This window comes from Anomaloglossus baeobatrachus, chromosome 4 (genome assembly GCF_048569485.1).
Source record: "Anomaloglossus baeobatrachus isolate aAnoBae1 chromosome 4, aAnoBae1.hap1, whole genome shotgun sequence".
NCBI lineage: Eukaryota > Metazoa > Chordata > Amphibia > Anura > Aromobatidae > Anomaloglossus > Anomaloglossus baeobatrachus.
The window spans coordinates 262,607,888-262,627,490 of NC_134356.1; the positions used below are offsets into that span (position 1 = coordinate 262,607,888).

Sequence of the window (19,603 nt, forward strand, 5' to 3'; positions counted from 1 at the left end):
GGGTGGGCAACTCGACTATATGTATGACGGCCAATTTGTGATCAATTTGATCAAATGTTTTTTCAACCCGCGAGTTGCTTATGGTAGCATACCTATTTTCATAGGGTTTTTATAATTTCTTGAATAAAAGGTTATATTTTAGCCCCTTAATTTTGCAATTTCAAATCAATAAGTGGCTCATATTTAGGTCATTTTCTAATATATATGAAAAAGTTTAGGCACCCCTATTAATGTTAATTGTTTTCTTTATAACAATTTGGGTTTTTGCAACAGCTATTTCAGTTTCATATATCTAATAACTGATGGACTGAGTAATATTTCTGGATTGAAATGAGGTTTATTGTACTAACAGAAAATGTGCAATCCGCATTTAAACAAAATTTGACCAATGCAAAAGTATGGGCACCTCAACATAAAAGTGACATTAATATTTTGTAGATCCTCCATTTGCAAAAATAACAGCCTCTAGTCGCTTCCTGTAGCTTTTAATGAGTTCTTGGATCCTGGGTGAAGGTATATTTGACCATTCCTATTTACAAAACAATTCCAGTTCAGTTAAGTTTGATGGTCGCCGAGCATGGACAGCACGCTTCAAATCATCCCACAGATGTTCAATGATATTCAGGTCTGGGGACTAGGACGGCCATTCCAGAACATTGTAATTGTTCCTCTGCATGAATGCCTGAGTAGATTTGGAGCGGTGTTTTGGATCATTATCTTGCTGAAATATCCATCCCCTGCGTAACTTCAACTTTGTCACTGATTCTTGCACATTATTGTCAAGAATCTGCTGATACTGAGTTGAATCCATGCGACCCTCAACTTTAACAAGATTCCCGGTGCCGGCATTGGCCACACAGCCCCAAAGCATGATGGAACCTCCACCAAATTTTACTGTGGGTAGCAAGTGCTTCTCTTGGAATGCCGTGTTTTTTTGCCTCCATGCATAACGCCTTTTTGTATGACCAAACAACTCAATCTTTGTTTCATCAGTCCACAGGACCTTCTTCCAAAATGTAACTAGCTTGTCCAAATGTGCTTTTGCATACCTCAGGCGACTCTGTTTGTGTCGTGCTTGCAGAAACGGCTTCTTTTGCATCACTCTCCCATATAGCTTCTCCTTGTGCAATGTGCGCTGTATTGTTGACCGATGCACATTGACACCATCTGCAGGAAGATGAAGCTGCAGGTCTTTGGAGGTGGTCTGTGGATTGTCCTTGACTGTTCTCACCATTCTTCTTCTCCGCCTTTCTGATATTTTTCTTGGCCTGCCACTTCTGGGCTTAACAAGAACTGTACCTGTGTTCTTCCATTTCCTTACTATGTTCCTCACAGTGGAAACTGACAGTTTAAATCTCTGAGACAACTTTTTGTATCCTTCCCCTGAACAACTAATGTTGAATAATCTTTGTTTTCAGATCATTTGAGAGATGTTTTGAGGAGCCCATGATGCCACTCTTCATAGGAGATTCAAATAGGAGAACTACTTGCAAGTGGCCACCTTAAATACCTTTTCTCATGATTGGATACACCTGCCTATGAAGTTCAAAGCTCAATGAGGTTACAAAACCAATTTAGTGCTTTAGTAAGTCAGTAAAAAGTAGTTAGGAGTGTTCAAATCAAGAAATTGATAAGGGTGCCCATACTTTTGCACCGGTGAAATTTTGTTTAAATGCGGATTGCACATTTTCTGTTAGTACAATAAACCTCATTTCAATCCAGAAATATTACTCAGTCCATCAGTTTAGATATATGAAACTGAAATAGCTGTTGCAAAAACACAAATTGTTATAAAGAAAAAAGGTTAACATTAATAGGGGTGCCCAAACTTTTTCATACGACTGTAATATATATATATATATATATATATATATATATATATATATATATATATATATATATATATATATATATATATATATAAAAATACACACACACACACACACACACACACACACACTATATATACTAATAACTATTTGACCAGCTACAATCTGGCTTTCGACCACATCACTCTACTGAAACTGCCCTAACTAAAGTCAGCAATGACCTAGTAACTGCCAAAGCCAAGCGACACTACTCTGTCCTCCTCCTCCTGTCCTCTGGTTTTGACACGGTAGAGCACTCCTTCCTATTACAGATTCTCTCCTCTCTGGGCGTCACAGACTTGGCCCTATCTTGGATCTCTTCATACCTAACCGACCGAACTTTCAGCGTCTCCCACTCTCACACCACCTCCTCATCATCCCACCCTCTATCCGTTGGTGTCCCCCAAGGTTCAGTTCTTGGACCCCTGCTGTTCTCCATCTACAACTTGCGATCACAGGGACCCGATCGCTGCCATGGCAAACCTGGGTCGTCACCATGATGACCCCGGGTTACTGAGCTACAGATAGCCTCACAGACCATGTCTGATACATGGTGTCTGAGGGGATGTGTCAGTGCTGCGAATGCAGCACTGACAGATCTAATCCACTGCAGTGATCGAGCACAAGCAGTGCAGGGGATTATATCAGATGCAGGAAAACCCGCAGAAAGAATTAACATGCTGCAGATTTTTTCTGCACCAAAATCTGTAAGGAAAAAAAAAACCTGCAACATGTGCACAGCAAGTGAGGATTCTCATAGACTTTGCTAGCATATGTTATTCTTTGCAGTATTAACATCTGCAAGGAAAAAAAAAGCATAAAAAAAGCAGCAAAAAAACCGCAGCCTTACATCTCCATAACCAAAGTCTATCCTTTAAACAGGGGTCTGTTCTTTTCAGCCACATGCTGATACAGTGGGTCTTGACAGTATCCTTTGTAGACAAGTTTCTATGTAGTTGCACCCAATGTTAAATTCAACATGACCTGATTGTACTGATATTTGTTCATCTTATTATTATTAAGTGCAGCTGATCAATGAGTACACAATGTGTGAAGCTTCAGAAAATTTATCACAAAATGGAATATTTTATTATAGATCTGATGTGTGCAGTATGGACATTTTGTACAATCCATGCAGGAAATTTCACATCTCAATTAGCGGTCCTTAGGAGGGTCTTTCTTTATTCGTCTTCTACGATACCTGGAATAATGCAAAAAAAAAAAAAAAAAAACAAGTTTAGTCATTTCTTACAATCTCAGCGCGATGATTTTCTATCCACTGGTAAATGTGCTAACTGAAAGCAGGCTTTGCCTGTGCGCTCACCATTGAATTTTTACACATTGAGAGCCACCACTATTCTTGATATGGAGTCAGAGATGCCGGACCCTTTTATTGGGCTTTTACAATGAACTTTTCTAGAAAACATGCATACTATATGTATGGGGAATGGGTAAAATATCAGCATTGTATGAATGTATAAAGGGAGAAGTATTCCCGATTTGATCATGCTTGCATCATAGTTTCTATTTGTAACAAAGCCATGACTGCTGTGATGGATATGCATAGACAATGACAGACCCCATTAATGTCGGGATGCTATGCTTTCTGCCATTTGTGAGACTTAAGACCGCTTTATACGCTACGATTTATCTGACGATCTCTTAAACGATGTGACGAGATCGCACATAGGTCGTTTATTTGCGGTCACACCTAACGATCTCACAAATGACACAACAGCGATCAGCGATATATTGTTTGACCAAGGCGGTCGTTTGGATGTTGTTTGTCGTTGGCAGGGTGTCAAACGTACCAATATGTCTGCTGCGATCCAAACGACGAACAATATTTTGAAACTGAAAGATGTGTCGATTTTCAACCTATTTGCGATCGTTCGGAGTCGCACGTAGGTGTCACACGCAACGACGTTGCTAACGATGCCGGATGTGCATCACAGAAACCGTGACCCCGACGACATATCGTCAGATAAATCGTAGCGTGTAACACCGCCTTTAGAATTGTACTGCACAATGTTCAATCATGCTGGCCAAATTAGCGGAATGTTTAATGGAAACTCAACTAAATCTAGCAGACTTAAAGGGAATCTGTCAAGTAAAAAAAAACAAACAAACAAAACACAATTAACCTGTAGACATGGGTTTAATCTTCAGGTTAATAGCATTCTAAAGCCTACCGGAAAGAAATTAAATTATTGCTCCTGGTAGCCACAAGCTGTCAGTCATAGGGGTGCTGCTGGCACAGCTTCAGTTACTGTACAGTGGCTGTAACCACGCCCCCTGTATTGACTGACAGCCAGCTCTATATTACATCAGTACATAGCCAGATCTCAGTCAGTGCTGGGAGCGTATTTACATCCTCTGCTCACTATGCACTGAACGTCGGCTGCATCCTTATGACAAAATCAGAGGCTGCCAAGAGGAATAAAGTGCACTTCCTCCTGGCAGCGGGGTTCTCAGTTCGGCAACCGAACGGCATCAGAACGCCATTAACCTACACATTAACTCCATAATTGGAACTTTAACAGTTCTTTTTTTTATATATATATATACATACACTTTTTTTTTTTTTTTTTTTTTTTTTTTAACATCCCAGGTTTCCTTTAAGTGTGATCACAGCCTTAGACCATTTATATAATGAACGACTGACTACAAAAGATATAAAGTTATGCCAATTCTACCAATCTTTAATGTTCACATTTTCTAATGTAATTAATCATTGCTAAAAATTACCAGAAACTACTTAATAGTGTTGTCCACTACTTGAACAACCCCATCTCAATCAACATCTTTACCCCAAAATGAAGCAACAACACTATACCCGATGCCATTCCGCCGGTGACAGCATTTTCGGGGCTCAAGTGAAATTGTTATGGCACATAAGCCTGGCTTCACTCTACCTTCAGACATATCACACATCAAGAGGAACTGAGAGATCAGCCACAACTCTGTCTTCTTCTTGATGTCCGATTCATTTGACGGTAGAGTGAAGCTGGCGCTGATTGGCTGCAGGGCACATGTGAGCAAGTGCCGACACCACTGAAATGCCGCTGGTACCAGAAGTGAGTGTAAGTGTAATTAAGACGTTTGTTGTCCTAGTAGTGAAATACCCCTTTAAAAAAGGGATCCTATCCCTAGATTCATGCTGACAGAACCAAAGGCAGCATGCATCAGAGCCTGGCTTTGTGATTGGAGCGGTTTACGTTGTATTCTGAATCACTGCAGCATGTACATAGTGAAAGACCTGTCAATCAACTAGAGCACGACGGAGACAAGCTGACCTAAAACCACATCAGACTATTCTCATCTCTGTCTCCAGCCGACTTTTCATTGTAGGGTTTTCTCTACTCTGAAGCGCTGTGGCATTTCAAAGGATACCGGACTGTAATAGCACAGCCGGGCTTTGATTCATGCTGCTCATGGTGCGAATGATGGGTTCCCTTTAAAGAGGCAGATAATATTCTAGCCTATATGGTGACATTTTTAACTGCTTCACAAAAAAATCGACATTTGATGGATACTGGAGCTTGCAATGCAGATTGTTTGTAATTATGTAGAATATGGGTTATGTATAATGGATAATCAGTTTTAAAAGAGTAGGTCATTCCCAAAACTACAACTAAACTGGTAGTAAGGCATATAGGAGACTTAAGCGGGCTTTACACAGCGACATCGCTAGCGATGTCGCTGGTGAAAGCACCCGCCCCCGTCGGTTGTGCGTCACAGGCCAAATCGCTGTCCGTGGCGCACAACATCGCTAAAACCCGTCACACGGACTTACCTGCCTAGCGACGTCGCTGTGGCCAGCAAACAGTTCGGTGTCACAGCAGCGTCACTAAGCGGCCGCCCAACAGAAGCGGAGGGGCAGAGATGAGCAGGCCGAACATCCCGCCCACCTCCTTCCTTATTGCGGGTGGCCGCAGGGACGGTGATGTTCCTCGTTCCTGCGGTGTCACACGTAGCGATGTGTGCTGCCACAGGAATGACAGACAACCTGCGTCCTGCAACAGCAACGATAATCGGGATTAGAACGACCGGTCAACAATCAACTATTAGGTGAGTAATTTTAATTGTTTAACGGTTGTTCCTGCGTTTCACACGCAATGACGTCGCTAACGAGGCCGGATGTGCGTTACGAATTCCGTGACCCCAACGACATCTCGTTAGCAATGTCATTGCGTGTAAAGCCCACTTAAGCCCCTATAAAATTCATGCCAGAACTCTAGATTTATGGCTTTTGCTATCCAGGGGGAGAAAAAAAAAAAAACAAAAGCTAAATTTAATATGCAAATCTGGGCTCCTTGGTACCCCATTTCATCCCCTCAATTAACACGGACGCACTCTCCCTTAGTTGATTAAAAACACTTGCCCAAAGTGAGCACTGCCTTAGCTGAATCGCGCATGCACACGAACACTCCTGGAGTGCATGCTCCCTTTCCTCGCTCGGTCATTGGCCGACTCCTGCTACACTGACCGTTGTATTTGTGTGGCAGGAGCGAGGAAAGTGGGATCTGGCTAAGGTAGCACTCAGTCTGGGCAACAGAGCGCTGTGACCTAAAAGGACATTGCACCCCATGATAACTGAGGGAATGGAAGGGTCCACAGAGCTCTTGGCCACAGTAAGAGCGCAACAAGGAGCCCTAATTTACAGATTAAACAAAATGTTTTTTTTTTTCTGGACAGCAAAATAAGTAAAATCTACAGTATAGGCATGTAGGCAGTATAGGCATTTTTTTAGGGGCTGTACTAACAGTTTAATTGGAGTTTGAGGGTGATAAACTCCAATTAATGAGCTTATATGACCACTGATCCTGAGAACAGCAGCCTTGTTTCTTGTCTCAGTGGAGCAGTAGAGCGCATATGTGTCAACTTGCTCTATTCACCATAGTTCCCTTAGAAGTAAAAGGAACAGTGGTCACACATGCGCACTACCGCTCCATGCACAGTTATCAGACCCTAGTGATCATACATTTCCTTTGTATAGTTGGTAATGATGTGGGATAACCCCTTTAAGCCAGACAGAACTCAATTCTCAGTTTAGCTCAATATACCGTACATCAAGGTGTGTTTCTAACTTACTGTCCGATAGGGTACCATCTGTGCTTGGTGGTGTAGAACATTTTGCTCAGCTCTTCTTTAGTTGGCGCTGGTTTACCCTCCGTTTGGTAAAGTCTGGCTTTTAGTACCTGCTTGTGTGATTCTTCCTGGTTGTGTAATGGATCTAGTCGAGGAATAGGCTACGGAATGAAGATAAGTAACAGTGGATAAGACTCTGCTTCATAACATGTTTCTGCACATTCTACCACCGATATTACAGTCTGCATGACCATAGTTATGAATGTCATTACTTCCAACTAAATTCAAAAGCTTTGTACCAAAAAAGTGAGGTCATAATGGTTAGTCTTTTAAGTTATCTGCTAATATTAACTAAATCACGACATATTCACATGTGGCGAATATGCTGCAGATTTTCGGTCTGATTTTGGCAGCAGAATATCCACATCGTATTACAGTAGCAACAGGGTAGATGATCTGCAGATCGTTGGTACAGATTTTACCCCTGGCAATGCACAGGGTGCAATTCGTATATATGACATACAAATATTGAGACTGAATGTAATGAGCACTACATTTGGACATGTAAACGTACCCTTAACCATTTTACTTTACTTCATCTTTAAAGACAATTGAGGCTGCAGAATCCTCCGCACTCATATCTTGTAATTGTATGCCAAAATGTGCACCATGCAGGTAAGCGTGAAATTACCTTAGACGTAATCAAACGCAAGAGACTACATAGTTACCTTGGTGTGCTCATATGGAATATCCACTGATGGATGGTAGCAGACAATGGTTTTTCCGTCTGATGTCTGGGCCAGCTTCACTTCACTACAAAAGGATGGTGGAGATGTAAATTGAGGGGTAAAGAAGAGTAAGAATCTTTATCACAAGGAACCTGTAATCGTTCAGGCTTAATGTGAAGACCATGTCACAAGTAAGTTTAAAAGCACCACTCTGGCTGGTTGTTTTTTTCAGCGCTGGAGTGGCGCTTTAAATACAAGTACCCTCCGTCATTTTCATACTTTTTCAGCACCGGTCTGGTCTTGAGCCACCATCTTGTGACTTTTTACATCTGACTGGTCAGAAGTTACATCATAGGCTCTCAATGCAAATCTATGAGTGCCAGAATGAGGTCCCCATAGACTTACATTGCAGAGTGAACTCCAGCTTGCATCATGAAACACTGGAGTAAGCAGGCAGGTCACAAATCCCCGGAGACCAACCGGTGAGGTGTTGACAGAAGGTAAAGCCATCGGAAGGTGAATGTAAAGCCTGCTTTACACGTTACGATTAAGCATACAATATCGTATGTGATCACAACCGCCCCTGTGCGGCACGTTCAATTTCTTGAGCGTGTTGCACAAACGATTACCCCCCGTCACACGTACTTACCCTTCCATACGACCTCGATGAGGGTGGCGAATGTCCACTTCCTGGAGTGGGAGGGACGTTCGGCGTCACAGCGACGTCACGCGGCAGCCGGCCAATAGAAGCGGAGGGGTGGAGATGAGCGGGACGTAAACATCCTGCCCACCTCCTTCCTTCCGCATTGCTGGCGGGAGCCGCGGGACGCAGGCAAGATCTGTTCATCATTCCCGGGGTGTCACACACTGCGATGTGTGCTGCCTCGGGAACATTGAACAACCTCACGTTCAATTTTTAGCAATTGAACGACATGTATGCGCTGAACGCTTTACCGTTCAATCGCACATAGCTGTCACACGCTACAATGTAACTTACAATGCCGGATGTGGGTCACTTACGACATGACCCCCGCCGACACATCGTAAGATATATTGTAGCGTGTAAAACCCGCTTAAGACAGGAGAACTTAGATTTAAACCACCACTCTAGCGGTGAAATAAAAACAAACAAAAAAAAACAAAAGGGTAATTACTATACAGAAACATTATCACTTGCTTAGTGCATCTACACCTTGCATAACATTCCCAAATTATGCCATTTACCATGTGGTTAGTGATCTATGCTGGGAAAGCAGCCTTAGGTGTTCCTAGGAATCTGCCCTACTCTGAGGAGCCATGTCAGTGATGTAACCTCTGCTCCAAGTTTACTTAACCTCTTAATAGGTCCAATTTGGGCTTTCATAATAGTCATTTTCTTCATTGCTGTATGATGTCATGTGTTACATTAGTAAAGTTTGTTATTTTTATTCTACGGTGCCTTTGTCTTGTGTCCATACCATACACTAATTTTTATATATATATTTTTTTTAATAATGGTCGATTTATAAACATTTTTCGTCACGGCACCCACAAAGACAGATAGAAAAAAAATCAAACTAAAGATTATGACTTTGTTCAGACGTAAGCCCAGAACCTCATTAGCGCAAACCACTAGGTCACCATGCTGGATTCTATGACTGACAATGGCTACGTAGAACTTCACAAATCCTATTGACAATTGTATTAATATTACAACCAAATATGGGATGAAGTGCTAAAGAACATTTGGTTTAATGAAGACCGTTCACCATATTTTTCATATTGACCTGGACAACCAGTTTAATAGGGATTGCATAGCAAAATAATTTTTTTTTTTTAAATTTTACCTTTTAATTGCAGAGATTAGCAATCAAAGTACCTGTCAGTACTTGAGTTAACTTTAGTTAGGGCCAAGTAGGTGTTGTCAGAGTTTTCACTGGGGGTGTGTACTTTTTCTCCCTGTATCATGCTGACCAATCATGAGCAGGTAGAAACACAACGAGAAAATGAACATGCCCCCACCATAGCTTAGCGCTTAGACAGTGCGGATCTTCTGGTTTAACCTTGTGCATGATTATAAGGTTCTGAAAGTATAACAGATGGAGAATATCTTTCAAATAAGGTCACACAGTGTGTGTGGGCGAGGGACACTACAGCTCAGTTTAGCTGTGTCACATTACAAACTCTTCTATAAGATTTCTTCCTCTTGTGGCACAGTCACCTCTGCTGTACTGCCCATCTGAAGCTGAGAGTTAAAATAAAAAAAAAAAAAGCGTCAGTACTCACAGAAATTTGTAATAGCTCTCCTCCTTTGTGAGACATATAAACAGTAGTGATGAGCGAGTAATAAAATGCTCGGGAGCTCGAGGCTCGGGCCGAGCATCTCAAAATACTCGTGTACTCGGCCCGAGCACCGAGCCCAATGTTAACCTATGGGAGACCCGAGTATTATTCTGAAATGACCCCCGGCAGCATGTAGAAACCATAAAACTGTAAATTAAAAAAAAAAAACCGTGCTTGTGTGTGTAAGCGTGCATATATATATATACACGCGGAGTGGAGTGCGGGAGGGGCCGTAGCCGAGCGGGGAAGTGTCGGGCTAAAGGCACGGTCATGCTGTGCGTGCCGGCCAATCACTGCAATTCCACAAGTAACAGGGCTGTGGCATTGCAGTGGTCTGCCAGCCAATCCCTGCATAAGGGATGGCTGTAAAAAGAGCGCCAACATGAAGACCACGAGTACAGCACGAGTATCGCGAGATTACTCGGTACCCGCCGAGTAGCCCGAGTACAGTGATACTCGTGCGAGTACCGAGTAGTAACAAGCATACTCGCTCATCACTAATAAACAGTGCTAGTCATTGTGTTCTACTCCCAGCACCTACTAAGTCATACAGGTGGTTAGACCAGGTGATCTGGCTGTCTGACATCACATGTCTCACACCGGAGAAGCCTGCTCCAAGCTATTATGGGGGCATGTTCTTTTTGTTGAGTGTTTCTGCCTGCTTATGATTGGGTCGACCGACCAGATCCGGTTTATCACAAACTATAATTCCCAAATCCCCTCTATACGTGAATTCCTTAACAAGGCTTGGCCGATATTGCAGGCTGACACAACCTTAAATAAAATCACTCCTGAACGCCTATCTATCACCATGCGTAGGTCTAGAAACTTGCAAGACCATCTTATTCATAGTCACTATGAGGGTGATAAAGAAGATAAGACCTTTTTAGGGAAGTTCAAACCAAATGTACAATCTGGGTGTTTTCCCTGTGGCGAGTGTCGCCTGCCCCAACATATGCCACGAGAGCACCTTCACTGCCGCTAAGAATCGTAGAATCTATCAGATTAATAAGAGAATTACTTGTAATTCTAAAGCAGTCATCTACTACGCTACTTATCAGTGTCCAAAAATTTATATGGACTTACAACACGTCAGTTGAAGGTGCAAACTCGTGAGCATGTGTTGGGGATTGAGGCTGCTCGCAACGAGACGGATGTTGCAAGCCTTAAAACCATTCCGAAACATTTTCGTAACTATCATTTCTCCAATAGCAACCTTTTTAAAGGTTATGGGAATTGATCAGTTGAATTTGGGCATCAGAGGGGGTGAAATTAGTAGGTGACTGGCTCAACTTGAGGTCAGATGGATATACACACTTGGCACTGTGCATCCATCTGGCCTCAATGAAAACATCAGCTTTGCGTCGTTTCTATAAATGTGGAGATGCTGATCGTTCTAGGCTATGTGCATGCTAAAATCTATTTAATATATGCCTTGTTTGCATTTTGTTTTTAATTTGGTGTTAATTTTTGTCTAATTGACCATTTTATTGTAGTGACAAGTGGAAATATTTGAATCCATGAGGAGGGATTTGGTTCGTGGGGAACGGATATGACAACTAGCAAGCATAACATATACCTTTTGTATTATTGGAGTATTTGACCATACAACAACTTTATGTGCACACTTCAAACTGCTAAGCAGAAGAGGGTTCGCCTAGAAGCAGAATGGGGGACTATGTGATGACCTTCAGCGTCGCAATATAATTGTGATTTGTCGTCTGTACAAAATTTGCCCCGTTTTTTACGGAATACATGTAGTTGGTGATTACTCATTAAAATGGTCTACCTTGTTCAGTAATGTCTAATATAAATTGACATATATAATATGGACTTTGTTCAGAGCTATATCAAATAGAGCAGATTTGGGTCTGTAATGCTTAGTATAATGAGATACATATAATATGTCTCTTTCAGTACTATTTTGCTGAATAATAGCCATATTCTATGCGTATGTGGATTTATAAGATTGCTGGGTGTATTTATTGATCATCGCATATCTGTTGCTGGTTTTTGTATGCTGTTTCCTAGCTAATGATGCATATTGTGGATTGACTTATTTTCATATTTATGTATTTGTATTCACTATATGGGATAATCTCTCTTCCTCATTAAATTCTAATGCTATGTCTAATATTAACTCTATTGCATGGATAATCATCCAGGCCCGGCACCTGCACGCGCGGTGGTCATGGTGTTCCGACGCTTGCCCAGCCTGCTGTGTCTCTACGGTTCCTCTTTACTCGGGTCACGTGTTGCCCTGGGTCAGATGATCCGTGACGCGGCGGCTGGCCTCGCGTCAGTGAGTTACCATGACGACGCACACGTCAGGATGGGTGCTGAATGGCGATTGGAGGTGGGCAGTATTTAAACCTCCCGCTTGGTCTCTTAGACACGCCCCCTGACGAAGAAACCGAAACACGTGTCGGGTGTCACACGCTTTCAACGGTAAACTGCTCTTATGGGCTCAATCATGTAATAATTGTATTATCTGCTATGTAACTTCATCTTAATTGTGCCTTTTTTCTACGGGTCATATATGGACTAATCTTATATTGGTTGTGTCCAAATTTCTTGCTAAACTATAGATCTCATAGCTTTAAGGCTATGTGCAAACGTTGCGTACTGGCCCTGCAGAAATTTCTGCAGCGATTTAAAGAGCACACGTGCGCTTCAAATCGCTGCAGAAACAGTCCGGAATGAAGAAAAAAAAAAAAAAAGCCGATTCCATGCGCTCTGACTGCAGCTCCTCCCATAGACAGGGTGGGGGATGCAGGCAGAGCGCAGGAAAGAAGTGACATGTCACTTCTTAGAACGCGCGCTTCGGGCAGCAGCCGAAGCGCTGCGCACTAAGACGCCACGTGCGCACGGCTCCTGCACAATCTCCATAGATTGTGCAGGGGACGCAGGACGCATGCAGTTACGCTGCGGTGCAGATCGCAGCATAACTGCATGCAATTACGCAATGTGTGCACATAGCCTAATACCTTTTGGTGCATCTAGAGTGACCCCTAGTGGTTTTGAATTATAAATAATGCTAATAGATTCACTATATCTTCTTCATGCACCAAGAGTGACCCTTAGTGATCTCTAATTTTATGCATTGCAGTTGTATTTTCTATTTTCTACTAGGTCCCTTTTGTATGGCCCATTATGATTCTTGAGCCCAGATATATGTATATGGACTTTTCTATATGTATATATAAATAATGATGCGGTTCTGTTAACTGTTTAACAACTGAGGCATGCAGAGTTGTCTCTATTAGTACCTGTATCACTAATAATTGATAAAATATATTTATATCTAATAAAAATCAATTTTGATCAATCTGATTGCTCTTTTGTATTTTTGATCGCTTTTTTCCCCCCTTTCTTCTGCTTATGATTGGTAAGCATCTCATATGGGGGGGGGGGACCTACACAGACCCAATGAAAACTAGCTGATTTAAAACCCACTTGGCCCTAAAAGTTAACCCATGAGGAACCAATACTTTCATTGCTAATACATCTGTAATGGAAGGCAAAAATAAATCGTAATAAAAGAAATGTTAGATCCCACTTTGCAGCCACCATTACATTGTGTGTCCAGTTCAACATGAAAAATGTAGTGAAAGGTTCTCTTTAATTCAATTACAAATAAGGCAGTGTTATAACAGAGGTATGCTAATGCAAACGTGTGCATAGGGGCCTATAAACATGTTTGCATGGACGCCCTAACCAAACATATACCAAGCGCACGCAGGCATAATCTTGCATGCCCCTTTTCTACTCCAAGTCTCTCGAGCACTGGGAAGTGGAGTCGTTGCAGGATCATATAGATCTCTCAGATACATGGGTTAAGATTTACCAATTGGATTTTCCAAGATTTTTCCATTTTTAACCAGCGCATTTTCAGGTAGATCACAATTTCAATACACATCAGTGTGATTTCAGGTCACATACCAATTATAATCATCAGGGAGGGCAGAATAGGAAGACTCGTGATGTAGTAGGCACTGGTCTATGAAGAAAAGAAAAAAAAGAAATACATTGTCAAATCATGTACAATCACAAGTTATATGCATGGTGTCATAGAAAACATATTGCTACGGCTAGGTTATGGGTGTTTATTTCCTTGGATGATAGCAGAAAAAAAATATTACCATACAGCAAAGTAGTCTCCACTAATGGGGTTCTCATATGATCGCCATTTATACTCCGCAGGTACTGCCGAAGTCACAGCAGATAATAGGATTTTTACTTTGTCATTCGTTGTTGTTTCAATCTGCTGTATTATAATGATAATTAAAGGGAAACTAATGAGACTTGTGTAGAAGGGTATTTAATAATCTCATTCACTACGTGTATTATAATAATAATATAGAATATTTATTCACTTATGAAGCGCTATTAATTCCGCAGCGCTTTACATACATTGGCATCACTGTCCCAATTGGGGCTCACAATCTAAAATTCCCTACTGTATGGTTTTTGGAGTGTGGGAGGAAACCGGAGTACCCGGAGGAAACCCACGCAAACACGGGGAGAACATACAAAATCCTTGTAGATGGTGTCCTTGGTGGGATTTGAACACAGCGCTGCAAGACTGCAGTGCTAACCACTGAGCCACCGTGCCGTCCCGTATTACTACCTATACATGTTATTTATGGCTCACTTTGGGGCTGTGTTGCATCTCATGGTTTGCATTTACCTTTGTGGTCTGCCTCTTATGCTTACCATCTATTGAGAATATACTCCGGGCATTGCTATACTCCCCACTGCTCTCCTATAGGAAACTTGTCAGTGTAGATTAAAGGGAATCTGTCACCAGGCTTTTGCCACCTAACCTGAGAGCAGTCTAATGAAGAGACAGAGGCCCTAATTCCAGTGATATGTCACTTACTAATTTGCTTGCTGTAGTTTTGATAACAATCACTGTTTTATCACGAGGAGATTATCATTAGCGCCTAGTAGACCTGCTGCCATGCCGCCCTACATATTTATAACTTGTGTATAACTGAACCCCCAACACTGACAGCTTTCTGCCTAGGCACAGTTTAAGCAGAGAGCTACCAATCAGTGGTGTGGGTGGGGTTATAAAGAGCTCAGCATTCAGAGAACTAGTAGATCTGCAGCAGATAAAACAAGAATAAAAAAGAATAAATTTAGCTGCAGTTCAGTAAGTGACATAACTGGAATCAGGGTCTTTGTCTCTACCTTATACTGCTCAGAGATGAGATAGCAAAAACCTGGTGACCGATTCCCTTTAACTATTTATGCACGGTGTATTATTACTTATCCAGGTAGTTTGCAGCTCATGCTTCTGTGTGTATATTTAACGTGCACAGCCCTGCAATTGTGTGGGGTCTGATATGGGAAATTCTTTAAGACGTAACTGTTTTCTTTTTAGGGTGAACTTGGCACTACAAAGAGAAATAAATGGAAACAGTAATTTAATCATTGTTTATATGGTGTATGACTGGTTCTGCACCATGAGAATAGCAGATCAGATAAGAAAATGTGCATCTGACCCAGCAATAGGATTAGCACAAAATGTTATATATTCCAGAATGTGATGACTGATTATGTTTGAATAATTGCTGATTTTTTTTGTTCATGAATAAATATGGATTGTTGTTCCTGGGGAAAATGTAAGACATCCCCTGAAAATAAGCCCTAGCGCATCTTTCAGAGCAAAAAAAAAAAATAAAATAAGGCCCTGTCATATTTTAAGGAAAATACAGTATTCTACAGAATATATACCCCATATTATATTTCAGGCAGGTCACACATTATACAGTGTATATACCATATATTATACGGTGTATAAACCATATATACAGTGCATCCCCTGTATCATATTGCAAGCAGGTGACACATTATATGGTGTACATACCATATATTATATACAGTGCGTCTCCTGAATCATTGTAGGCAGGGCGTACAGTGTACGGTGTATATATACATGGCGTACCCTGTATCATATTGCATGCAGGCTGCACATTATATGGTGTATATAACATATATACAGTGAGTCCCCTGTATTATATTGCAGGCAGGGCACACATTATACAGTGTATATACATATATTGTACAGTGTACATACCATATATTATATACTGTACATCCCCTGTATCATATTGCAGGCAGGGCACATATACACTATATATAAAATATATTATATACAGTCCCTGACAGAAGTTCTGTCGCTTATCCATGTTATGTAAATAAAAGCTTATAACCTGACTTTAAATTCATCCATTGGTTTCATAAATTACTCTTTTGAAAGCTGAAACCCTTCCAAAACATACAGCATAGCGCAGCCCATATATTACACACAGTGTAGCCCATATATAGTATTACACACAGTCAGTGGCGTAACTAGAGTTTGATGGGCCCCCCCCACTCCACGTACACAGACACTCGGGGTACGGGATACAGACGCTGACACTCGGGGTACAGGATGATGACGCTGACACTCGGGGTACAGGATGATGACGCTGACACTCGGGGTACAGGATAATGACGCTGACACTCGGGGTACAGGATAATGACGCTGACACTCGGGGTACAGGATAATGACGCTGACACTCGGGGTACAGGATAATGACGCTGACACTCGGGGTACAGGATAATGACGCTGACACTCGGGGTACAGGATAATGACGCTGACACTCGGGGTACAGGATAATGACGCTGACACTCGGGGTACAGGATAATGACGCTGACACTCGGGGTACAGGATAATGACACTGACACTCGGGGTACAGGATAATGACGCTGACACTCGGGGTACAGGATAATGACGCTGACACTCGGGGTACAGGATAATGACGCTGACACTCGGCTCTTACCCTTAGCAACCAGGTTTCTCATGCTCTGAAATCCCTCTATCAGCACCCAGCTTCCCCATGCTCTGCTATACATCTTTCCCTCAGCACCCAGCTTTCCCATATCAGAGCATGGGAAAGCTGGGTGCTGAGAGATGTATATCAGAGCATGGGAAAGCTGGGTGCTGAGGGAAAGATGTATAGCAGAGTATGGGAAAGCTGGGTGCTGAGGGAAAGAGCTATTTTCCCTCAGCACAAAACGTTCCCATGCCATGCTTGTATCTTTGTCCCCCCCTTGTATATAGTTCTCCAAATACTATAATGGCCCCCACATAGCCTTCCATATAGTATAGCGGGTCCCACATAACCCTTCATATATTAGAATGCACTTCCATAGTCCTCCATGTATTATAACGCATTTCCCATAGTTCTCCCTGTATTCTAATTCACCCTATAAGTATTCCATATATTATACTGCACCACATAGTCCTCCATGTTTTATAACACACCCTTGTAGTCCATGTATAAGGTAGCCTTCATAGTCCTCCATATAATATAATGTAGCCCCCATAGTCCTATATGTATTATAATGCAGCCCCATAAACCTTCATATTGTATTATGCAGCCACATAGTCCTCCATGTATAATGCACCCCTATAGTCCTTGAATAAGGTGTCCTTCATGTTTATTATGCAGCCCCCCAGGCCTCCATGTATAATGCAGCCCCCCCAGGTCTCTGGCCACCGTGTACTCCCTAATTTATATGAAGAAAAGAAAAAAAAAACAAAAAAAAAAAAAACCAACAAGTACTCACCTCTCTCCTCGTTCCCCTGTTGCTCCGGTCACTGTCCTCCCGTCCAGCATTCCGCATGCCTCACACAGCAGTCGCACAGGAGTGATGTCAACGCCCAGGCACAGGGGGAGAATGATGGAGCGGCGCGGGCAGCTTGATGCTTTATCATTGCTGTGTACGATGACAGGGGAGGGGGCCAATGTTAGTGGCGATGGCACTGGGTCATATAGCGGCCGCATGGTATGCGACAGAACAGCGAAGCTCCCCTCTCACAGGAAGGAGCTGGCTGCTGATCTGCAGGGCGACCACGGGCCCCTAACCTGCCGGGCCCGATCGCAATGGTGACCTCTGCAACCATGGTTAATCACGCCCCTGGATATACTATATTTCCTATTAGCACCCTTTTGTCTGTAGGGTCCACACCTCCTAACTCAAGTAGTTTGGACTCCAGCTTTTAGTAGCGCGGTAGTACTTATTTGGTTGTCTTTTTTTCCATTATCTGACAGATCTGGACACGGAATCTGTCCTCTACCAACGGCTACTTCCATTTACTTTTTTGCAATATAAAAATAGTATACTGTAATTACTTTTCACAGCGATTGTGGCATTTATTTATTTAGTGCTTGAAAATAACTGGTAGCCACACATAATATTGACACTTTGGGCACAATTTGGCCATTTTCACCTAGGGGGGTGTACTCACTTTTGTTGCCAGTGGTTTAGACATTAATAGCTGTGTGTTGAGTTATTTAGAGGGCACACCAAATTTACACTGTTATACAAGTTGTACGACTACTTTACATTATATCAAAGTGTCCTATCTTCAGTGTTGTCCCATGAAAAGATATAATACAATATTTGCAAAACTGTGAGGGGTGCACTCACTTTGTCACGTACAGTCTTCTAGCCAGGGGGACTGACTGCAGAAGAAAAGCCAAAAGGGACCTCAGTGCTCTGCCCCCTGAATGGACCCCAATGGTCTGATTGCTATGGCATCTCCTAGCTATATGTAACAATGTTTTGTGATGGAAATACGGCAGAAAGTTGATAGGAACACTGAGAAAAAAATACTTAGATTTGATCTGAACATAAAAGCACAATTTTCGGCCCATTACAGACACTTCCAGGCCTTCTTTATACACGTACAATTCACAACACAAGTAATTTTACCCCAGATATCTCTACAGCTCTTCTAAGTAAATTTACATAATACATGAAGAGATACAGGAGCGTCTGCCCACACATTATCTGAGCAGCTCCATGTAATATACAGTGTTATATGAAATCTATGGTAAAATGTACTGTAGCACAATGACTGCATCCTGTCCCTTTAAATCTGCAGATGCATCTGTCACCATGGTAACTGCATTTATAAACAGCCAATAGAACTGCTCAGCTTGAAGAAAAAAATAAAAAGTTTATCCTCAGTTTCTTACACCTCATCTGAGTGTGAAGACAGACACCAGCGATCAGCACGAGATTTCAGGTATAAGACTTAATACAAGATACCGGGCGGCGATACATCCATCATCCGCACTCCAACGAGATACAGGACAGCGATACATCCATCACCCGCACTCACACCAGATACCGGGAGGCGATACATCCATCACCCGCACTCACACCAGATATAGGACAGCGATATATCAATCATCCGCACTCACACGAGATACCGGGCAGCTATACATCAATCACCCGCACTCACACCAGATACCGGGCGGCGATACATCCATCACCCACACTCACACCAGATACCGGGCGGCGATACATCCATCACCCGCACTCACACCAGATACAGGACAGCGATATATCAATCACCCGCACTCACACCAGATACCGGGCGGCTATATATCCATCACCCGCACTCACACCAGATACCGGGCGGCTATACATCCATCATCCGCACTCACACCAGATACCGGGCGGCGATACATCCATCACACACACTCACACCAGATACCGGGCGGCGATACATCCATCACCCACACTCAC

At 42.4% G+C, this 19,603-nt stretch overlaps 1 protein-coding gene across 1 annotated transcript in view; it reads right to left on the minus strand.

Annotated features, from left to right (window-relative positions):
* Positions 1-2,934: 2,934 nt before the first annotated feature.
* Positions 2,935-19,603, minus strand: part of MRPL42 (mitochondrial ribosomal protein L42) — a 58,362-nt gene continuing 41,693 nt past the window's right edge. Inside the window, exons 2-5 of the mRNA XM_075342441.1 lie at positions 13,952-14,009; positions 7,688-7,772; positions 6,963-7,120; positions 2,935-3,069 (exon numbers count right to left, since the gene is read on the minus strand). Of these exons, the coding sequence (XP_075198556.1) occupies positions 3,024-3,069; positions 6,963-7,120; positions 7,688-7,772; positions 13,952-14,009 (347 nt within the window). The 3' untranslated portion in view covers positions 2,935-3,023. The remainder of the gene's footprint in view (positions 3,070-6,962; positions 7,121-7,687; positions 7,773-13,951; positions 14,010-19,603) is intronic.